General features: G+C 43.2%; 2 protein-coding genes across 2 annotated transcripts; both read left to right on the top strand.

Annotated features, from left to right (window-relative positions):
* Nucleotides 1-281: 281 nt before the first annotated feature.
* On the top strand, nt 282-11,074 carry vsig10l (V-set and immunoglobulin domain containing 10 like). Its single transcript, XM_083661334.1, has 12 exons — nt 282-381; nt 861-1,190; nt 2,964-3,236; nt 3,853-4,119; nt 5,773-6,015; nt 7,946-8,224; nt 9,052-9,144; nt 9,568-9,792; nt 9,893-10,012; nt 10,137-10,177; nt 10,699-10,785; nt 10,884-11,074. Exons 1-12 carry the CDS (start codon nt 324-326, stop codon nt 10,956-10,958), a joined length of 2,091 nt encoding a protein of 696 aa, XP_083517460.1. The 5' UTR covers nt 282-323; the 3' UTR covers nt 10,959-11,074.
* Nucleotides 11,075-13,402: 2,328 nt separating this feature from the next.
* On the top strand, nt 13,403-22,584 carry LOC310798945 (myelin-associated glycoprotein-like; the record flags this gene model as incomplete). The annotated part of the gene is made up of 6 exons (XM_083661500.1): nt 13,403-13,811; nt 14,298-14,591; nt 19,954-20,223; nt 20,340-20,609; nt 21,078-21,341; nt 22,304-22,584. 6 exons carry the CDS (start codon nt 13,403-13,405, stop codon nt 22,582-22,584), a joined length of 1,788 nt encoding a protein of 595 aa, XP_083517626.1.
* Nucleotides 22,585-22,854: the final 270 nt, after the last annotated feature.

Here is a 22,854-nt window from a genome sequence, read left to right as displayed (position 1 = left end):
GTCATTAGGCTACTAGATGAGAGGTGTGGTCTCACGTGCACGGTGCACAATCAAGGCTTTGACTGGGCACAGGTGAGCTGCTCTCGCGCCCTGATGACAGCTGGTTACCTGCGCAGTTCGAGCGCACCAGAGGATTCACACTCACTCACTGCTGTGCGAGAGACTCCAAGGACATTGCTGTGTGACGTTATGCTGGAAATTGGGACTTACTGAAGTATTTACACACTAGTAGGCTACTCTGTTTAGTCTAAGGTAACGTTGTTAGTCTATTGGGTTGGTGATCGAGCCCCACGATTTTTTTCTCGTGTTTTAATTTCAGCCAGATGGCGTGGCTCAGTGCGCTTTCGCTGACGTTGATGGCGCTTAGTGTTACCTTTCAAGGTAAGTTTCACTAGGCCTTTATCAAACCCTATATCAAACCTGGTTGTAATTAATCCTACCGTAGCATCATTGTTTAGGCTGTTTAAAAAGGTTGCGGACATTCAGATTTTTTTTAAATATAAAACAAAGGGAATTACCTAGGATTGTCTCATTGGCCGACTGGTTAGCATGTTCGACTTTAAAAGTTCTGCAGGCCAATATGTCTCGGGTTCGATTCCCTCCTACAGCCATGTCCAATGACTGCAGGTGGAGGTAGTGTGACTACTTCAACCCGGTATGAGAGCATGCTGGCCCTTGGCCAATGGGATTGTCCCTTTTATTATTAATAATAACCATAATAATAATACTGTATAGGTTTGTTTGGGAAACATGTTGAACCAGATTCAAGATGACAAAATATGTAAATGTATTTTACCTAAATTTCCCACCAGTGCATAGTTCCTCCTTTTTATACTAATTCCTTGTCTCCATGCTGGCAGGTGCACACTGTGACCTGCAGGTTGTCCACATTGGCCCTCCCCTGGTCAATGCCCAAGTTAGCAGCAATGCCACCCTGGCGGTGTTGTTCAGTGGTGCTTCTGACCCTGCGGTCAGGTGGTTTATGGGCAGTTTGCCTGTGGTCACCTGGACTATCGGCTCCAGCACTCCCCCAGACATACCCAATGTCCACAATGAGACACTGAAGATGGAGCCAGATGGATCCCTTGTCTTGGTCAATGTGCAGCTTGGCTACAGCAACAACTACACCATGGAGATAACAAAGTCTGGGCTGGGCACAGCCTCTGCCACTTTCATTCTGAAAGTATATGGTGAGTTCCTGATGGGGTTCTCCTCACTGGGAGATGAACTTTTGTAGCAGTGTTTTTCAAAGACTGAGGCAGGGTTCAGCAGCGGCTGGTTGGCAGAAAATCGTTTGCCAAATGATTGTGGGAGAAAATGGTTTCCAAAGCTGCTGAGCTGCTGGCTATGTTGCCAAAAGCTTCATTCAGTGGCTGCATGCATGAAATATTAAGTTTAGGATTTGAGCCAAACTACTGGCTAAAGGGATGTTCTGGTAGCTCGGGCTGAGGCGCACACGGTGCAGAGCCCTTGTCTCCCAGCAAGCAAAATTACATCATGATAACGTTGTGATGACGTGTTTCAGTGACGTTCAGGACTAGGCCAGATCACAGGGTGATTTGGGGATGATTTAGACGTCTATGCGGGAACGTCAAGCTGACGTCGAAATATGACCGTTACCATGAATGGGCATGTTCAGTTATTCTGCTATACATAAAGCTATAATTATGTCCATATTAACAATTGATGCTACATTTAAAAAATATATAATACCACCCTGTGTGGGATTTGAACTCAGGATCTACAACTTACAGAACCGCTATTCTACCACTACCACTAAGCTAACTGTTTGCTGAAATTATCTGCTGTATGTTAGAGTAATATAGCCTAGCCTACCGTTTCAAAACATGGACCCCTTGTTCTTTTTATACTGGTATTCATCCATGTATAGGCTACATCTATGGAGTCGGGACAGTTTTAATAAAAATGAAAGAATTTAATTCAAACCTTAATCTCAAAGAATCATTGAGGAATTCCCTCAAAATTTACAAGTGTCACCCATAACGTTTGTTTACCCAGTGCTCCTATAGGCTATGAGACACGAATATAGCCTATGTAGGATTATGGCAGAAACTTGTTTTATATTTATTTTATTTGGATAAATAAATAGCCCAGGCTGAGAAATACATGATTGATTGCAACCATTTAGTTATCCTCGTGGATATTTCAGTGGTGAGTGAAATGAGTTGGATAGTGATACAGTGATAATCCTGGCCAGATCTGACTCGCCATGATATGACTTGAGCTGGCCCCGATTGGGCTCTCTCGATTTGTCCGGGTCCGTCCGTGCTTGCTGGGCTCCTATCCTCTCTCTCTACAGTATCTAATACCAATCTGTATTTTATACCTTATTTTATGCTGTATTATAATATGCTTTGGCAACACTCAGTCAATCTGAAGAAGAAATGCCATGATATAATCTCAGGCATAGGCAGGGACACTTTATCCTGTGGGCACCAATTAAGTTTAATGTTTTTATTGTCTTTTAAAATGGACCTAGATTAGTCTAGCCTGGATGGAAAAACCTAATTCCGGGTCTTCCGGCTATGGGCGGAAGACCCGGAGCCAAAGTGCTGTAGGACCTACTCCAGGGAAATATTCCGCTCAATTCTTGTGTTCCGTTCAGAAAACATGGGCGACGCGAGTATCTACTTCTTTGAATACTTTGTTGGGTATGTCCATGCTTCTTATTTTTTCTCTAACTCGTAGCGACTGGTGAGGTTAGGCTGCCTACTGCTGCATTTCTATGGGGGAACGAAAACACTGCGGACCACCGTAAGACGGGGCGGGTCTTCTTCTGTCTTCCTGCCTGTAGTAATGCGTACCACGCGAGGTTAAGATTAGTCTACGACACAATAGAACATTTGAATGGAAAGAAAGTTGCAAGGCCGTCGTTGTTCATGATGTTTTGACTACAGTTTCATCCTGCTTTGCCACCATCTGTCCACCTTTTGCGTTCCCAGAATCCATCCAGAATGTGACACTGAGCACACGGCCTGATTATGCCACAGAGGGAGTTGACAAGTTCACCATGCAGTACAGCATGCTGCAAGGAGAGGCTGAGCACTGGAAGTGGTTCTTCAATGGCGTGGAGATAAGGACCAACTCGCACTACTCTGTGGAGCAGAAGAGCCTTGTGATCAACTGGCCGAAACGCAATGACACCGGGCAATACACCTTGTTCCTGACAAACCCCTTCAGCAGTGGAATAACCCACAAGAATGTCACTGTGCTGTGTAGGAAGATATCACTTTGAGATGAAACGTCACTATCTGTCCTTACTGGACACTGTCCATCATCTAAAACCTGTCTGTGGAAATGAGATCCCTCATTTTCTTACTTCCAGTGTTGGAAAAGTAAAAGTAGCAAGACCATAATGGAAAAATACTTCATAGAGTACTGCATTCAGAACTTTACCTAAGTAGAAGTATTGTCAGTAAAAAAGTAAAAGTACTCATTCTGAAGAACGACCCCTTTCAAAGTTAAAATTATTGATAAATTTAACCTGTAATGTCTTAACTGCTCCATAGGTAGTTTTAACTATGCAACTTATGATTATGAGCTTACTGAATGTTTTGCAGAATGTTTGTTTGGCTGTAAAGTAACTAGTAAAACTAGTACAGCCATCAAATAAATGTAGTAATAAATGGAAATACGGTACTCAAGTAAAGTGCCAGTATACCTAAAAATTTGATTTTAAGTGCAGTAGCCTACTTGAGTAAACGTACTTTGTTACATTCCACCTCTGCTTACTTGACACTAACTTAAAACTACTGTGTGAAATCCATTTTGCACCAGCTTGTGGACAGTTTATTTGCATCTTAAATCTGGCACCTCTTTCTCTCTTCCTAGACGGACCAGACGAGCCAATACTGGAGGCCAGTCCAGCACAGTCCTTCTATATGTCTGGGGTTTGGCTCAGCCTCTCCTGTCAGGCAGAGGGGTTCCCACAGCCGTCTGCACAATGGCTGTTTGGTGGTCAGGTGCTCTCTGATGCCCAGAAAGGAGTGGTGAATCTGACCAATGTAGAGCCCAGTCAGGGGGGCGTGTACACCTGTAAGCTGCTCAATGAGAAGAGTGGAGCGCAGCGCCAGGAGAACATGACTGTATACATTTATGGTATGTAGACAGGAGTATTACAGTCATTTGTGTATATTGTATTCATGTGAAAGGATCCCGCATTGTGCAAGTCCCTGCCTTAATTTATGTTAATGTCATACTTAAGTGTGTCTGGAAGAATATTATAATTGGGCTACACCGACAATGACAAGATAACAGATTTGAGTATGTGCATGTCGTTGTCGTGTGAAAACCTTGTAAAGCCGTTTCAGGAACACTTTTTATGAAGGTCATGTCATAATGCATTATGAGCACATTCATAAGACATGCATTTATAAGGCTTTATAAAACTACTAGGCATCTCGCGTGCGTGGGCATCACTCGGCCACTGCGTGTGTGTGTGTGTCTGTGTGTGTCCCTATGACAACACTGATCAGTCTTGTCACAATGCCACCTCGTGTGTGTGTGTGTCATCACTGATCAGTCTTGTCACAATGCCACCTCGTGTGTGTGTCATCACTGATCATTCTTGTCACAATGCCTCCTTAGGACATCACTTTTGACATCATCACTGATGACATCATCACTGATGACTCAAAAAAGTGGAAAAATGAGCACACTCGGCGAGTCAAACAGAAAGGTCCGGTGCAAGGCACAAGCACAAAGTCAAAACGCAGAACAAGCCAGCACACGAGATGTCCTTTTTTATCATTTAATTTACCTCAGCCCTAGGCCTTCATCAGTGTAGTGACTAGGGCCGAAACTTGTTTGTGCTGTACCCCGGACTGAGGTAAATTAAATTATAAAAAAGGACATCTCGTGTGCTGGCTTGTTCTGCGTTTTGATCATCACTGATGACATCACATCATTAGCTAATTAGCCTAATTAAAAAGTCTGGCTGCGTCGGGTCACCCGCACGGGTGCCCTTTAGACACCCTGAAGGTTTCAGCCCGATCGCACGTAAAACAGCATAGCTGTGGCCGAACACAGAACTTGAAACAAACAGAGCCCACATACTCAATTTTAATAATAATGCATGGCAACTTGAACTTATAACATGGTTTATGAAGTGTATTATAAGTGGTGGACATAACCATATTATAAGTTCAGCATTCAATGCATTATGCCTCCAACAGTGTTAGAATAATCTTATTTGTTTTATTTGCAGCCATCAAATACTGCTCATAAGTCTTCATGACTGTTATACTGTAGTAGCATACACTTGCTATATAACTTTATAGTGCTGTCACTTTACTTAAAGCTCACAAAGAAAGTCATTCTATAGCGCATTTTTGATGTTTATTATAATACATTATGTCCACTACTTATAATACTTTATAAACCTTGTTATAAGTTGCCATGCATGATTATAAACATTTATAAGGTTTTATAGAGCCCTATAAATGCATTATAATCTTGTGCATGTGCTCATAATGCATTGTAGACATGAGCTTAATAGAAATGTTGCCGCAATGTCCACATTTTTACTTTAAGTTAAGGATTACATGGTCTTCTTGAAAAAGTTCCTCTGACTTATTAAACGCTTTCAAAACCGGAGAAACTAAACACATGGCGGGTAAAGCTAAAAAAGAAAATGCGGCTGCTGTGCCAAAGCTTAGCTCCTTTTGGAGTTGCAAGATATTCTGATTATGTTTCAGTGCTTGCTTGGTTCTAGTCAAATAATGATCCATAATGAATTGTCTCATTTGACAGAGAAGCCGCTGGGCAACCCGCTGTGCTCTGTTCAGTCGGTGAATAACGATGACCTGAAGTACCACTGTCACTGGTCAGGGGGCGCTCCAAAGCCACAACTCTCCTTCCCAGCGCTCAGCAACAGCAGCAGTGAGGCTGGGCACCTCAGCCTGACTGTGAATGCTTCAGACGAACTCAATGGGAAAACCATCAATTGCATTGCAGCCCACCCCCTCCAGCAGAATAAGTGTAATATTACGGCACGTAAGTTTTTTAAGGTTTTTTACTGGATGATTATTTGGCTCGAGGGCTCAACAAGAATACGTTCTTCAAGAATACGTTCGCTTCATAATGACCATTAGTGATTAAGCCAACCTTAAAGGATAGGTTTGGTGATTTTGGACTTATAGCTCCATTGCTAGTTGCTTATTACTGTTAGTGAAAGTGTGTGTGGTTGTCGTGAAATCGGAGTTAAAGGATGGCTTCACCGATTATCAACCCACTTTGTATCATTAGAATCTCGGTAATATTAGCACATGGCTAGTGTTTACCTTCAGGGCTTAAGATTCGGGCGGGATTGCGGGAATCCCGCACATTTTCCCGAATTCCCGCATATTTTAAATTTATAAAGGGGGAGTAATCCCACAATGGTTTGCACAGACCGATCTATGTTTGTGCGCAACGGTGCTTAGCTGTCTGTCTGACCCACTGAGCACAGACTGTAGAAAGAGATGCAGGATAGCCAAGCGAATGTGATTGGATGAACGTTTGACACTAGGCCAATCAGAGGCAGAGAGGGGCGGGTCATGCCTTCGCCTAGCCTTCGCCATCATGGGGGAGTCCCTCAGTCCTCCCTCGACATCAACGCTCCTCTGCTGATTTCTCTGTGGATACAGACCGCTGCTTGCAAACATGATAGATCGCTGGCTTAAAAGGAAAACTACGTCCTCCGAAGGGGGACCCGCTCAGAAAAAAGAAACGGGACAAGTCGAACAACTTCTAGCTGAAACGCCAACACCGATCGAGTAACGTCAGTGTCAGTGATGTTTAGCGTTACGTTATTGACGATGAATAATCTGATAATGACGTTCATAATAACGTTAATCCTCCTTATGCCGAGTGCCAGTGATGCCACTCAAATGGCGTTTCTCATAAAGCAGCCGTGAAAATCTGGTCCAAGCATTTTCAATAAAAAGTGAAACGACACACAGATGGTTTATAGTCACTTCAATAGAACTCTCCCCAATGCAAAATTTTGCAGGTTTAGTTGCCAGTAATGACAGTAAGAAAGGCAGATGTAGTGAGCAAAGATGGATGATTTAATATTCCATAGCTCTGACCTAACCAAATCTGACATCACTATTGTGAACACAAAACAAAGAATACTTCTGATATAATATGCTATTAGTCTACTACTCGATACAAAAAAATAAAGGCTTTCATAGAACCAAAAGCCTATGGCTTAGTCTGCAGAATAAACACGACAAAGCCATAGTAATTTAGACTCAGGTGTGCATAAACTACTTTTTTTAAATACAAAAATGTGAAATTACAGTATTATCGCTTATTGGACAGGAGAAGTAGGTATTTGTCGGTTATAGTATCGCCTGAAAAAATCCCCGCAAAGGTCTATAGATCCCCCCCTATCTGAAGAACATAAGGGGGGAATTCCCCCCTAGTTTGCAATGTGAATTTTAAGCCCTGAACCTTCTCTCTCTGCTTTCCTCATGGAGAGCTCCCATTTCCTCCTCTGGCAAAACGTTCCCTTGGGACGCATTTTACGTCACAAAGGAACTGCGTAAGCTCTGCTCGAGATGAGGAATCTGCTCCGAGGGTGGCTGTTATTGTTTCTTTTTATTTTTTAAGTATGCGCACATCCATAGAGAATGCATTGAGAGCGTTAATGAGCCTTAATGGCTTCCAGCTGGCGGGGGCGGAGTTTCTGCAGGCAGAGAAAGGGAAACAGAGAGAGAAGGTAAACAGAGATTGTATGATCCAAAGTGGGTTGATAATCGGAAAAGCCGTTCTTTAATTTTAATTTATGCATTTTCTTTTATGCTCCGTTTGGACTCTTAGCAGCGAGAGGCCGAGCAATGGAGCTCAGTTCCAAGTACTACATCTATCTAAGAGACAAATTATATATAGGTCCAAAATGGCTGAATTTATCCTTGAAGTAAAACCTCATATTCCTCAGGTAGTCCAATGGAGTTCTTGCCAAGTGTCAGAACCACAGTTGACTTGGAAGGCAAAGTAGTGGTCACCATCCAGTGCGTCAGTGAAGCCTCTCCCACAGCCGTGGTCACATGGTCCCGAGGGAGCGAGGTCGTAACCAACGGGACAAAATACCAGCTGAGCGCAGACACCACGCAGCTCAGGGTTCGAGGTTACGACGTCGGCAGCTTCCTCCTCAAAAACTACACCTGCACCTGCCGCAACCCGCTGGGCAGCCGGGGGAGGCGCACCCTGCTGCAAGGTCTGCCGACTCAGTCCGTTTCTCACCATACATACTGCAGGTTACAACCAGTGTTGGGGGTAACGCATTACAAAAGTAACATATTACATGTAATATATTACTTTTAGCAGTAACTCAGTAATATAACTTATTACTTATAGGATATCAGTAATATTATACCAGTTACTTTGTCAAGTAACTCAAGTTACAAATTGAGTTACATTTTATTGAATCAAAGCACATATTTAAAAAAGATACAATCATTTCCTAATCAAACTGTGCATTTTTATGCAAATAACCACTATAGATGACAATAACAAAGGAAAAGAATAACATTTAGACTTTTGGATTGTTTACACTGACTTCAAGGCAGTTGAAAAAAAAATTCGGGATGGTTCCCGGGGCAGCAATGTCACTCTGCTGCTGCTGTTTTGGTAAAAGTAATGCAAAAGTAGTGTAATAAGTAACAAGTTACTCTACACAGAAAGTAATATTGTAAAGTAACTTATTACTTTAAAATGAAAGTAACTATATTACATTTTGAAAGTAACTTGCCCAACACTGGTTACAACACAGGCTTTGTGTGCTGTCTTCAAATACTGAGGAATCTGTTGCCTTCAAATTCTAATTGGAGTACTAGAATTACCAGAGCAGAGAGGCACAATGGAGCCTCAGACAGAGAGCTAAGTAATACCTGAGATTGCTCTTTGCCTTTAAACAAAGCTCCATAGTCTCAGTATACCCACCCCCTGCCCCCCCCCTCCCTCTCCCTCTTTTGATACCCCTCTCTGTCTCACACCCCCCCCCCCCCCACCACCACCACCACCCCCCAACCTTTCCCTCTCCAGGACCGACCATCTCAGATTCCAGTCTGTTCCCTAATCAAGATGGAACCGTCATCACGTTGACCTGGGAGGTCCTGTCTACCTCTGTCGTTACAGGTAAGGCAGTTATTGCTCTGGGATGACGGCTGGTTCCAGATTCATTTGTTTCGATGGGAATATCTCTTATCAGGCAGAAACCCAGCCCTCCTGTTCTTAGTTTGTACGTATCAGCAAAAACTGCCCAGGAAGAATAACAGCACAGTGTTGAAAGCAGAAACTCTAAACATAGAAGATAGGGGTGTAAATAGTGCTTAATGTGTGAAGCCACTGGCTGAACAAGGGTGTGTGTGTGTGTGTGTGTGTCGAAACTAGTCTGGTAGGCAAATGTCAGTTTTTGTTGATTTGCCAGTCACTCTTTGTATAGAATAACAAGGTTTTTGCCCAATCTAGTCAGGTGACGGGTCAGGGATTTATTTGCTCTTGTCGTAAATGCCTTAAATAACAATAAAAAAAAACACAATCACATTTGCTCCTACACAGGTTTTGACATCCAAATGAAAGGACCAGATCTCCTCAGCAACAATCATAACGGCAGCCAAACTAAAGGTGGCTCAAATGAATATCGCTCGATCCAGCGGAAACCCGGCTCTGCTCGGAGCGCGGACGTCTCGGTCCTGGATCCCAAATCTACATACAGGTTTCGGGTCATCCCCCGAGCTGGAATGACTGAGGGAGAACCGTCCGAGACGCACAGAATTGGACCAGGTATGTTAAATGACTATATTGTGTGTAAGCGTCACCTATTTAATGAAAGGGTTGATTCATGGTACCACAGCGAAATCCTGGTGTGTTCTGGTGATATTAGGCGAGGGGCTGAGTGGTCCGGCCATTGCCGGCATTGCAGCTGGAATTCCCTGCAGCCTCCTCTTCCTCCTCCTCCTCATTGGTCTCATCTACTTCTGTGTCTACTACTTCAAGAAGAAAAGTAACCATCCTTCATCATCACCACCAAATCTGAGTCTAGTTTTCAAACACGGTGACCATTTTTGAACATTATGACAACTTTTAACATTATTCTTTTTTTCTTACATTCCTTGTGCGTTTCTTAGGTCGGCAGACAAGATATCCAGTGTCCAGAGCAGTTGAGAAGGTTGGATTCACAATCGCCTCATTCACTCGACAAAAAAAGTTCAGGAATTTTGTTTTGATGGCATCAGTGCAGACACACTAGCGAGGTAGTTAGAATCCATAGAGCTAAACATGATGGACGATGGCCAGACTCTACTTATCACACTCCAAATACTTATCACAAAATTTTGGACAACACATTTTGTATTATTATCCGCATTTAGAATAATACTAAATACATCAAAACTATAAAAACTATGAAATGACACAAATGGAATTATGCAATGAGCAAAAAAGTGTTGCAAAACTAGATTCTTTAAAGTATATATATATTCAATCAGGTGTGTCTTTTGACTGCTAGTGTATATATTCAATCAGGTGTCTTTTGACTGCTAGTGTATATATGTGTGTATATATATATTTATATAATATTTTTTTTGTCTTTTGACTGGGCCTATCTATTCACCATTAGAATTTACCCAGCAAATAAATTCTGTCTGTGCTTTTGGATGGTGGTTTGAGCTTCATTCTCTTCCCCCACAGGCAGTGGCGACACAACCAGATAAAACTCCTCATAAATTGTTGACAGGCGGGCTGAAGTCTCCCCCAGATTACAACATATTACAGCACGTAGGTACCATGGCTAATGAAAGATGCCTAAGTGGAAGATTGTTTTCTTTTGTTTTGTCCATGTACAAATGAACAAGCTTGTGTCTGCTTTCTTTCAGGCTCCGTCTGAAAGATCAGTGCCTCTCCCCACATTCGTCCCTCCTCCGCCTGTCAGATTTGCAACAACTGTATGAAGGACAAATAAGAATTCTGTTGTGTATGCCATGTTTTTGTTTTTAATGTGTTGTATTTTAATGTATCTTATTTTATATTTTTATCATTGTCATTTTAACTAGACTGTTGGTTGGTGGCCTACACTATTGATTCCATTGATGCTACTTGTGCAATCATCCTATGTCATAATCTTTTAAATGTGTCAATTTGTAACATTATTTATCTACAATAAATGAAATTGTAACTTTACTTTGTATCCATTCATTTATTTAGCCAGATTATGAGGCAAGCCCATTTGCTGAAGGCAGTTTCCTGTTTTTGTGGGTATAGCGATGATTCTATTGCTGGAATTACAGGATGTCCTATGGTACACTTTTCATGATAATAGATATTTCAAGAACTCCCTTCCTCTTGTTGTTCACTATAGTTTCACAAGTTCATGACAGTTCATTTAAACCGCAGATATAACCATATGGTTCACCTTACATGTCCACATTTTGCACCAAAAATATCTTTCCCTGACACCGTTCAATTTAACCATAGACTTAACAGTCCATGAAATGTATCTAATATTATTTAAATGGCTTTATTTGATTCATGTGTTCATTTTCTGCAATGACTTATGTTAATTTCTATATTTACCATTGTATTTTTTTATGTTTCATTTGATTTGAAATGTTTAAAGGTGAGATGTGCTTAAAACTCCATTTTGAGTTGGACAGGACAGGTGCCGTTATACTTTCCCTTCAGGTTCAGAATCTTCAGATGCTCAAATAAAGAAAAAATAGACATCTTATAGCTGATACATTGCTCCTGGTATCACGTTGTGCATTTTTTAACTCACCTTAAAGGAACACTCCACCCATTTTCAACCAGCTTTGTATCATTAGAACATCAGTAGTATATCAGAAAACTAAACGGTTTTGAAGTCTGTCATTTAATTTGACAGTTATTGAGTGTTAAAGTGTGGACCAGTGACATCACTGGTCCACACTAACTCAAATTAATAACTCATTAACTCAAATCAACTCTCAATAACTGTCAAACTAGATGAATGAATAATTTGACAGTTATTGAGAGTTGATTTGAGTTAATGAGTTATTCATTTGAGTTAGTGTGGACCAGTGATGTCACTGGTCCACACTTTAACACTCAATAACTGTCAAATTAAATGACAGACTTCAAAACAGTTTACAGTTTTCTGATATGCTACTGATGTTCTAATGATACAAAGCTGGTTGAAAATGGGCGGAGTGTTCCTTTAATGTTTAGGACATAGCCTACTGATAGTAATGGAAAATGATACATTGTTCCTATATCACTTGGCCTTGAGCATGACTTGGCTGTAACATTTAGCTTCCTTCCATTCGCCGGCCTATTGTTGAGCTAATCTCTCTCTGTCACTCTCCTGCTGTGATTGATCTTAGCTGCATGACACGTTGGTGTCAGACAGCTGTTTGGTGCATCTAATTGTCAAATGTTTTTGATTTTAGTGTGAGGCGGACAGGCGGTTGTGAAATTGGTTTGACCAGACCACACGTGAAAAAGCAGAAGAGGATTGGATTGAATGTGGAAAAAGCTTTTCATCCATCCAACAGAGGGTACAAATAACATCTGAGGTAAGTGCATTTCCTAATGTCAGGGTATTATATATTGGCTGAATGTGGACAACATGAAAAACATGTTTACATTCCAAATAGATGGATCAATTCCAAACTTGTAATACTTCCCATCCACAAAGGTTGTCTTTCCATTTTATTTCCCATTATGCTTACCAGGTCATGGCCATGGGCTTTCCTAGAGGACCTCACTTCCTTGTCATTCAAGGTATTTTTTCCCTAAGAAAACAAGTCACCCATTTTCTTTTTACCTGTACAGTTTTCAAAATACTTGGAACTGTGATCTACTAACAAGATGAGTGATTTATGTGGATGCAATACTTGCTATCAGTGAGATGGCAGTATAGAAGAATTCAGCGTTTTTTCTCAGGATTTCATTTTGTTCTCTCCATGGACCTGATGACCACGTAGAAGTAGGCTAGTTTTGTTGTAGAGTTTTGTTTCTTTTTTCTTAAGAGAAAAATCTCTACAATTCTCACATGACAAGAGGAGAGGACAGACTTCAAACTAGATTTGATTAATTGGGAAAAAATTGGAAATGACAAAATAACGCAAACAAAGTAAAGTAAATACTGACTTTGAATGCATCCACAATTGGCCAATTTACTAGTGTCTAATGTGTTTATAGAGAGCGACACAATTTGTACTCTGTAATGGATGTGATTCAAAATAGTGAACTACAATACTAAAGTAAAATGTACTTGAGTAAAGAAAATACCGACTTAAAAGCAATAGCCTACTAAAAGAGGACAAATACACCAAAAAGCTACTCAATTAGGCTACAGTAACAGGAATATCCTTCCACCCATCATATTAGGATCATATCCCAACATTCTCTCAGTACCATGCACCTTGATCAGGCTGCTCTTCTGTTTCTAGTGATCTGGAGCGTACTGGTGACGGCTGACAAATGGGGCATCACCATGCCGAGCCAGGTGTCTGCCTTGACTGGGTCTTGTGCAATCGTCCCGTGTTCCTTCACTCACCCAGCCTCTCACACCCCCCTCCACGCCTCCTGGTACCTCTACTCCCAGGTGCCCAGAAACTACCCCCTGGTCTACAGCGTCGCACGGCCCAAGGCTGTAGAGGAGCACTTCAGAGGCAGAACCAAGCTGCTGGGAAATGTCCCCAACGGTACCTGCACCTTGCTGATCACCGATGTGACACCACAGCACAACGGAGAGGCCATCTATCCTTGGATTGATGATGCCAGGTTTAAATTCTACCAGAAGGTGGTGACCCTGGTAGTCTCAGGTCAGCTCGCATTAAAGTACCTCAAGAATGTCTTTCAATCAAAGGGTATGATTATGAGCAATCCTATCTGGGGGCTAGATAATGTATCCTCTTTTAAATGTGTACTTGAAATTAGGGGTATCGTTGAAATCAACATCATCAATAATCATAAGAATCTTTCAACATGTCACAATCTCATTGCATTGAACCACATGTTATGTGTAATGTCACATAAAACAATGACATTTCCTAATCTTGTTTCAAACTTAATTTTGTCAATTAATTTATTATTCAGCAATTAAATGCTTGTTATCATCAACTTGGACAACGGAATTGGGTAGCATGATATCACAATATGATTCCAATGCTAAACAATGATGTTGAATTATTGCTCAGCCCTAGTTGAAATGTTGTGAAATTCATAAAATGTGCGTCCTCTACCTTTTTGAAAGTAATTTTTCTCTCATGTGTTTATATTTTGTATCTGCTTCCTTTTCGTCTTGACAGAAATAGCAACTAAACCAGCGATGACGGTCAGTGAGGAGCTTGTGGCGGGAGGTGCTGTCAGGGTTTCCTGTGAGGTCAGTCACTCCTGTCCCTTAGCACCTCCCTCCCTGTCCTTTGGGCAGCACAGGGGCGAGGTGGCAGTGAGGAACACAGACCAGGGAGACGGACGCTGGCGCTCACTCTCAATCATAACCTTCACTGCCGAAGCAGAGGATCATGGGAAGGCAGTGGGGTGTACGGTCACACACCCAGGAGGACAGACCGCCACCGAGGACACAGTCCTCAACGTGAGCTGTGAGTCCATCCCAGTGTTACGTTCTCTACATGACCCTGATACGGTCATGCCAGTGTTACGTTCTCTACATGACCCTGATACGGTCATCCCAGTGTTACGTTCTCTACATGACCCTGATATGGTCATGCCAGTGTTACGTTCTCTACATGACCCTGATACGGTCAACCTGCTTTTGTTTTGGAAATACCAGCATTCAAAAAGAAGGGTCAGATGTGTGTGTCTCACTGGTTGCGGCCATTCATGCATTGAATTGAGAATGTATGGAAAATTCCAATTCACTTTCTGGAGTTGGAATTGGAATTGGCGCCTGTAGCTCAGGAGGTAGAGCGGGTCGTCCACTAATCGCTTTGGATAAAAGAGGTCGGTGGTTCGATTCCCGGCTCCTCCAGTCTGCATGTCGAAGTGTCCTTGGGCAAGACACTGAACCCCAAATTGCTCCCGTTGGGTGTGCCAGCACCCTGCGTGGTAACCGCCATCGGTGTGTGAATGGGTGAATGTACCTACTGACTGTAAAGCGCTTTGGATTAAAGCGCTATATAAATGCAGGCCATTTACCATTTTAGGCCATTCATCCAGCTCCAGGGAAACATGCTTGGAAATGATTTGGGATGACGGGGAACTGAATTCCATTCAATTCAATGAAATCCCACTTCTAAGAGAGTTGGTCTTGACTCGCTAAACATTATAGATAGATAGATAGATAGAGTACTTTATTAATCCCCTGGAGGACATTCTTGTGTTACAGCAGAAGCCAATGTCAGTACATCTCAGTAAAAAACACACAAAAAGAAAAAGCCAATGTCAAAAATATGTCAGACATAGATACCATGTCAGAAACATGTCAAGAAAGCACAGCATTTAAGTTATCCTATCTACAATAACGTTAAATAAAATCAGATAAAAAAATAAATTGACCTGTAATTAACAGCTGTAGCGAGCATGTGCTCTATGTGGCCAAAATGGACATTGTGCCACATCATTATAATTATAAAGTGACATACAGCAACAGCAATGATGAAATGAGGGTTCACCAGCGTATCTATGGGAGGGGTGTGGAGGAGAGAGGGAGAGAGGGAGTGAAAGGAGGAGTCTGCTCTCCCTGCATGTACGCCACTTATTATATATGCTAATTGCAGTGGGCACAAAAGAGCTCCTGTAACGCTCTTTAGTGCAGGAGAGCTGCTGGAGCCTCTGACTGAACACACTCTGTTGTCCTGTAACGCTCTTTAGTGCAGGAGAGCTGCTGGAGCCTCTGACTGAACACACTCTGTTGTCCTGTAACGCTCTTTAGTGCAGGAGAGCTGCTGGAGCCTCTGACTGAACACACTCTGTTGTCCTGTAACGCTCTTTAGTGCAGGAGAGCTGCTGGAGCCTCTGACTGAACACACTCTGTTGTCCTGTAACGCTCTTTAGTGCAGGAGAGCTGCTGGAGCCTCTGACTGAACACACTCTGTTGTCCTGTAACACTCTTTAGTGCAGGAGAGCTGCTGGAGCCTCTGACTGAACACACTCTGTTGTCCTGTAACACTCTTTAGTGCAGGAGAGCTGCTGGAGCCTCTGACTGAACACACTCTGTTGTCCTGTAACACTCTTTAGTGCAGGAGAGCTGCTGGAGCCTCTGACTGAACACACTCTGTTGTCCTGTAACACTCTTTAGTGCAGGAGAGCTGCTGGAGCCTCTGACTGAACACACTCTGTTGTCCTGTAACGCTCTTTAGTGCAGGAGAGCTGCTGGAGCCTCTGACTGAACACACTCTGTTGTCCTGTAACGCTCTTTAGTGCAGGAGAGCTGCTGGAGCCTCTGACTGAACACACTCTGTTGTCCTGTAACACTCTTTAGTGCAGGAGAGCTGCTGGAGCCTCTGACTGAACACACTCTGTTGTCCTATAACACTCTTTAGTGCAGGAGAGCTGCTGGAGCCTCTGACTGAACACACTCTGTTGTCCTGTAACACTCTTTAGTGCAGGAGAGCTGCTGGAGCCTCTGACTGAACACACTCTGTTGTCCTGTAACACTCTTTAGTGCAGGAGAGCTGCTGGAGCCTCTGACTGAACACACTCTGTTGTCCTGTAACGCTCTTTAGTGCAGGAGAGCTGCTGGAGCCTCTGACTGAACACACTCTGTTGTCCTGTAACGCTCTTTAGTGCAGGAGAGCTGCTGGAGCCTCTGACTGAACACACTCTGTTGTCCTGTAACACTCTTTAGTGCAGGAGAGCTGCTGGAGCCTCTGACTGAACACACTCTGTTGTCCTGTAACACTCTTTAGTGCAGGAGAGCTGCTGGAGCCTCTGACTGAACACACTCTGTTGTCCTGTAACACTCTTTAGTGCAGGAGAGCTGCTGGAGCCTCTGACTGAACACACTCTGTTGTCCTGTAACACTCTTTAGTGCAGGAGAGCTGCTGGAGCCTCTGACTGAACACACTCTGTTGTCCTGTAACACTCTTTAGTGCAGGAGAGCTGCTGGAGCCTCTGACTGAACACACTCTGTTGTCCTGTAACACTCTTTAGTGCAGGAGAGCTGCTGGAGCCTCTGACTGAACACACTCTGTTGTCCTGTAACACTCTTTAGTGCAGGAGAGCTGCTGGAGCCTCTGACTGAACACACTCTGTTGTCCTGTAACGCTCTTTAGTGCAGGAGAGCTGCTGGAGCCTCTGACTGAACACACTCTGTTGTCCTGTAACGCTCTTTAGTGCAGGAGAGCTGCTGGAGCCTCTGACTGAACACACTCTGTTGTCCTGTAACGCTCTTTAGTGCAGGAGAGCTGCTGGAGCCTCTGACTGAACACACTCTGTTGTCCTGTAACGCTCTTTAGTGCAGGAGAGCTGCTGGAGCCTCTGACTGAACACACTCTGTTGTCCTGTAACGCTCTTTAGTGCAGGAGAGCTGCTGGAGCCTCTGACTGAACACACTCTGTTGTCCTGTAACGCTCTTTAGTGCAGGAGAGCTGCTGGAGCCTCTGACTGAACACACTCTGTTGTCCTGTAACGCTCTTTAGTGCAGGAGAGCTGCTGGAGCCTCTGACTGAACACACTCTGTTGTCCTGTAACGCTCTTTAGTGCAGGAGAGCTGCTGGAGCCTCTGACTGAACACACTCTGTTGTCCTGTAACACTCTTTAGTGCAGGAGAGCTGCTGGAGCCTCTGACTGAACACACTCTGTTGTCCTGTAACGCTCTTTAGTGCAGGAGAGCTGCTGGAGCCTCTGACTGAACACACTCTGTTGTCCTGTAACGCTCTTTAGTGCAGGAGAGCTGCTGGAGCCTCTGACTGAACACACTCTGTTGTCCTGTAACGCTCTTTAGTGCAGGAGAGCTGCTGGAGCCTCTGACTGAACACACTCTGTTGTCCTGTAACGCTCTTTAGTGCAGGAGAGCTGCTGGAGCCTCTGACTGAACACACTCTGTTGTCCTGTAACGCTCTTTAGTGCAGGAGAGCTGCTGGAGCCTCTGACTGAACACACTCTGTTGTCCTGTAACGCTCTTTAGTGCAGGAGAGCTGCTGGAGCCTCTGACTGAACACACTCTGTTGTCCTGTAACGCTCTTTAGTGCAGGAGAGCTGCTGGAGCCTCTGACTGAACACACTCTGTTGTCCTGTAACACTCTTTAGTGCAGGAGAGCTGCTGGAGCCTCTGACTGAACACACTCTGTTGTCCTGTAACGCTCTTTAGTGCAGGAGAGCTGCTGGAGCCTCTGACTGAACACACTCTGTTGTCCTGTAACGCTCTTTAGTGCAGGAGAGCTGCTGGAGCCTCTGACTGAACACACTCTGTTGTCCTGTAACGCTCTTTAGTGCAGGAGAGCTGCTGGAGCCTCTGACTGAACACACTCTGTTGTCCTGTAACGCTCTTTAGTGCAGGAGAGCTGCTGGAGCCTCTGACTGAACACACTCTGTTGTCCTGTAACACTCTTTAGTGCAGGAGAGCTGCTGGAGCCTCTGACTGAACACACTCAGTTGTCCAGTCAGTAGGTCGTGTAGGGGGTGTGTCACATTGTCCATTATTTTGAGCACTTTCTCCAGCATCCTCCTCTCCACCACCACCTCCAGGGGCTCCAGAGTAGTTCCCAGCACAGAGCCAGCTCTCTTTATCAGTTTGTTCAGTTTCTTGGAGTCTCTGGCTCTGATGCTGCTGCCCCAACTGATGGCTGTGAAGAGGATGGCACTTGCCACAACAGACTGGTAGAAGGTCTGCATCATCCTGCTGCACACCTTGAAGGAACCGAGCTTCCTCAAGAAATAGTCTGCTCTGCCCCTTCTTGTGTACAGCCTCGGTGATAAAGCAAACATTATGGATCAAATAAAAGACAGTTAAACAAATCAAATGCAGCATTCAATTATATATTACAATATCATGTTATGCTTTAACATTGCATGATATTCAGTATAATCTCAGATATCCGGCAAGAAAAAAAATATTAATTTCACTAAACTTCCTGAAATTCCAATTCACTTCCAATTTCTCATTGGAATTGATTGATTGATTGAATTGACCCCAATGCTGTTGCTGACCACCATGCCACTGCATCGTAGCAATTACGGTCAGATGCAGCATTGGGATGCTGAGAATAGGTGTTAGATCTACTGTATGCAGTAGATGGTGCCATTTTGCAATGACGAATACCTCTGTTACATTTAGACTTCACTGTTTCTACCAAGATATATTTGAAGCGGCTAGTGTAAGAAAGGAAACCCACAGTGACCTTGGCTTGTGTGATGAACACCAACATGAGGAAGAGTGCTCACGCTAAAAAAGTCAAGTGGGATATTGCAGCAGACGTGTCTCTAGCATACATGGAACAAACGCTGACCTTGCATGCAAGATCATGTGACACAGTTCCATTTCTATTTGGTCCTAGAGTTGCATCATCACTACCAGTATGCTTATACTGTATGGATATGTGTGTTCTCTGTATTTTTTATTTTCTTTCTCTTATATCTGTTGAGTAAGTCTTCTATGTAGATCTTACATTTTAGCTGTATGTTGATCCCAAACTCAGGTTTTAGTATCTGATTGTATATTCCTGTATATTTGTACTTTGCACTTTACACTTAGCTATGTAGATCTCAAACTCAGGTTCTTAGTATCTGATTGTATATTTCTGCATACTTGCACTTTGCATTGTGTTTACATTTTAAATATGTATTTGTTGCACTGTTATTTTTTACCCCTATCAGGACTCTAAGCCTGTATCATCTGGCAGGGGGACTAACAATGGAAATCAGTCTTGTGACTGCAATTGTCGTGCATTTTTTTTTTTTTTTTAATGTTCATTAATGTAGACCTGTCCCCTATCGAACAAATACATAAATTGAAATTGAAATTGAAATTGAAACCTCCCCTCTCATTTTTTTTTTTTACAGATTCTCCCAAGTCTGTGAACGTCTCTGCGGACAAGACAGTGCTTCAGCTTGGTGCTAATGTGTCCCTAGCATGTGCCAGTGATGCTAATCCCCCCGCCAGCTCCTTCATATGGTACGGTCTGAAGGCTGGACTTCTCACCGCTCTGAACCACAGTGCAGGGACCATCACAGTCACCGTCCTGGACCCTGACCAGAACACATTTCACTGCACAGCGGTCAACACTCTGGGCCGGGCCAGTTCTTCACTTGCTTTTGTGGTCACAGCTGAATGTGAGTTCTCCCTAATTGAGTTGAATCGATCAGTTATGTAAAATAATACTCATTACATTCAAATACTGACCCAAATCCTCCATGACATAATTCATCACGCACTTGATTGAACTCAGACGAGCCAGCCGTTTTGCCCGAGTCCAGCTGCTCGTACCACGTTGGCCACATGGTTTGCCGGTGTGCTGCCAAGGCTCGTCCGTTGGCTGCAGTGTACTGGATGGTAGATGGAAAACGCAGAGTCTCCACCTCGGCCTCAACAGCCTCTCCGTATCACACAGTGGAGGAGACCTGGTCCACTGCAGCTGCTGCTGAGAACATGTCTGTGAGCTGTGTGGTCAACAACACCCACGGTCAGCGGGAACGTCTCCTCACAGTCTTCGTGAAAGGTAGTGAATGATCTCAAAATCCTGTCTTGGGTCTCTCACCTTCTCTCACACTCTTCCCAGCCTTCACTGTGCCATATTTCAGGCTGATATTGCTGAGGGAGTGCACTTGCTCAGATACTTTTTCATTAGTGATGGGAGGATCTGCTTATCTCACCGTACATTTCGATACACATATGGGATTCGCGCTTCCATACAACCACGACACGGTGCAATCAATCAGAGTTCAATGACAACAAAGTCTGACTGTGTAGAATTATGTTTATTTCTGAGCCACAAATCTTTCTTGCTAGAATGCTAGAACAATTTTAAAAGTGTAATTTAAAAGTGCCGGTAGCATCATTTGCATGGACATCTTGTGAAATAGTGATGGGTACGCTGTCTCATTTATGATAACTACTATTGTTTCAATTTCATTCATATATTTGTGTGACAATCAGTGGGGCTTTACCTTTACCTTATATCTTCCAGCCCCTCCAACCAATGTGTCCATTGGCCAGTCACCGGCCCGCCCCATGTTGGGAGAGACTGCCACGCTCTTCTGCCATGCTCAGGGCCACCCTCTGAGCCTCTTCAGATGGTACCTTGTGCAGGGGGAGCGCAGCATCCAGCTCAGTGAGACTTCAGAGCATCTCAGCCTCCCACAGCTCACCAGAGATACCCAATCCTTCCGCTGTTTGGCCGGGAATGAGATGGGAGAGACTGAATCTCCAATCACGGCAGTAAATGTGGAATGTATGCGCTACTGGAAGGATGTATCCATGCGGTTATGCTGTTTCTATCATTATATAGAGTTTAGCATGAACAACTCTCTCCCAAATTTAGTTTAGTGGATTTTTATGATATGAAGGGACGATAAGTAAATTTGTATTGCTCCATAGAACAAAATGACCATGTATAATATCAGCTATGAAGGCTAAAACGCCTTGATCGCAAGGCTAAAAAGCAAATGTCAAAGCAATATTACTGATTACAGTACTTTGCATTGTGATATATATTACATTGCATTGTTGTCACACAAGGGCAGTGTTGGGCAAGTTACTTTCAAAATGTAATGTACTACATATTACTAGTTACTCTCATTTGAAAGTAATAAGTTACTTTACAATATTACTGTCTGTTTAGAGTAACTCGTTACTTATTACAGTACTTTTGCATTACTTTCACCAAAACAACAGCAGCAGCAGAATGACATCGCTGCCGCGGAACCATCCCGAAAAATAATGTCATCCGCCTTGAAGTCAGTGTAAACAATCTAAAATTCTAAATATTATTATTTTCCTTTATTATTGTCATCTGTAGTGGTTATTTGAATAAAAACAGACAATTTGATTAAGAAATGATTGTATCTTTATTTAAATATGTGCCTTGATTAAAAAATGTTTTACTCAATTTGTAACTTGAGTTACTTGACAAAGTAACTGGTATAATAATTACTGAAATCCTAAAAGTAATAAGTTATATTACTAAGTTACTACTAAAAGTAATATATTACATGTAATATGTTACTTTTGTAATGAGTTACCCCCAACACTGCACAAGGGGATGGGAGGGGTGGGAGGGGTGGGGGTGCTGTGCCTGAGACCTGTGGAGGAGGAAATGAGTCAAAGTTGTATCTATGACATAGTGCCCTTTGAAAGTAGATTTATACAACATAACATAAGATCCATCTCTCTCTCTCCCTTTCTCTCTCTCAGATGGCCCAGTTATCTTGTCACAGTCGTCATGTTTGGTGGTCCATGAGGTCATCAGGTGTGAGTGTGTGGTGGACTCACATCCGGCGGCCAGCGTCGTCTGGACACCTCTCAACACAGACCATAATAATCAGACGCTCAATTTCAGCTCTCAGCTCAATGGGAGGATCCTGACATCAATTCTCATGGGGCCAAAGAGCACAAACATGAGTGATGGTATCCTCTGCAATACGACCAATGTGCACGGAAGCAGCTTCCACAAACTTTCAATTCGAGGCAAGTGATCCTTATAAGGCGTATACGCTTTGCATTTGCACTGCCCTGCCCTAACTAAGCCGCTGTTTTAAATCCCATTTATTTAATGGCATTATTATTTATCTGTGGCAGGTGAATCGTCTTTGCTGTCAACAATCTATGGAGGAGTTGGATTTGTATTGGTGCTAGTACTTGGTGGTACATTATTTTGGAAATTCTGCGCCACCAAAAGGCAAGTATAGAGATTGCATGTACCAGAACAGACCGTATAGTGATGGCATACAGAACAGACCGTATAG

The sequence above is a fragment of the Poromitra crassiceps genome, assembly GCF_964638095.1.
Source record: "Poromitra crassiceps genome assembly, chromosome: 26".
Taxonomy (NCBI): domain Eukaryota; kingdom Metazoa; phylum Chordata; class Actinopteri; order Beryciformes; family Melamphaidae; genus Poromitra; species Poromitra crassiceps.
This window is presented reverse-complemented; position numbering and strand designations above follow the sequence as displayed.

Excerpts from the sequence above, each read along its gene's own strand:
- vsig10l (XM_083661334.1), top strand. The coding sequence starts at position 324 with ATGGCGTGGCTCAGTGCGCTTTCGCTGACGTTGATGGCGCTTAGTGTT. Across the intron at positions 9,793-9,892 it reads GACGCACAGAATTGGACCAG|GCGAGGGGCTGAGTGGTCCG; the intron begins GTATGTTAAATG and ends TGGTGATATTAG. Across the intron at positions 10,178-10,698 it reads TGTCCAGAGCAGTTGAGAAG|GCAGTGGCGACACAACCAGA; the intron begins GTTGGATTCACA and ends CTTCCCCCACAG.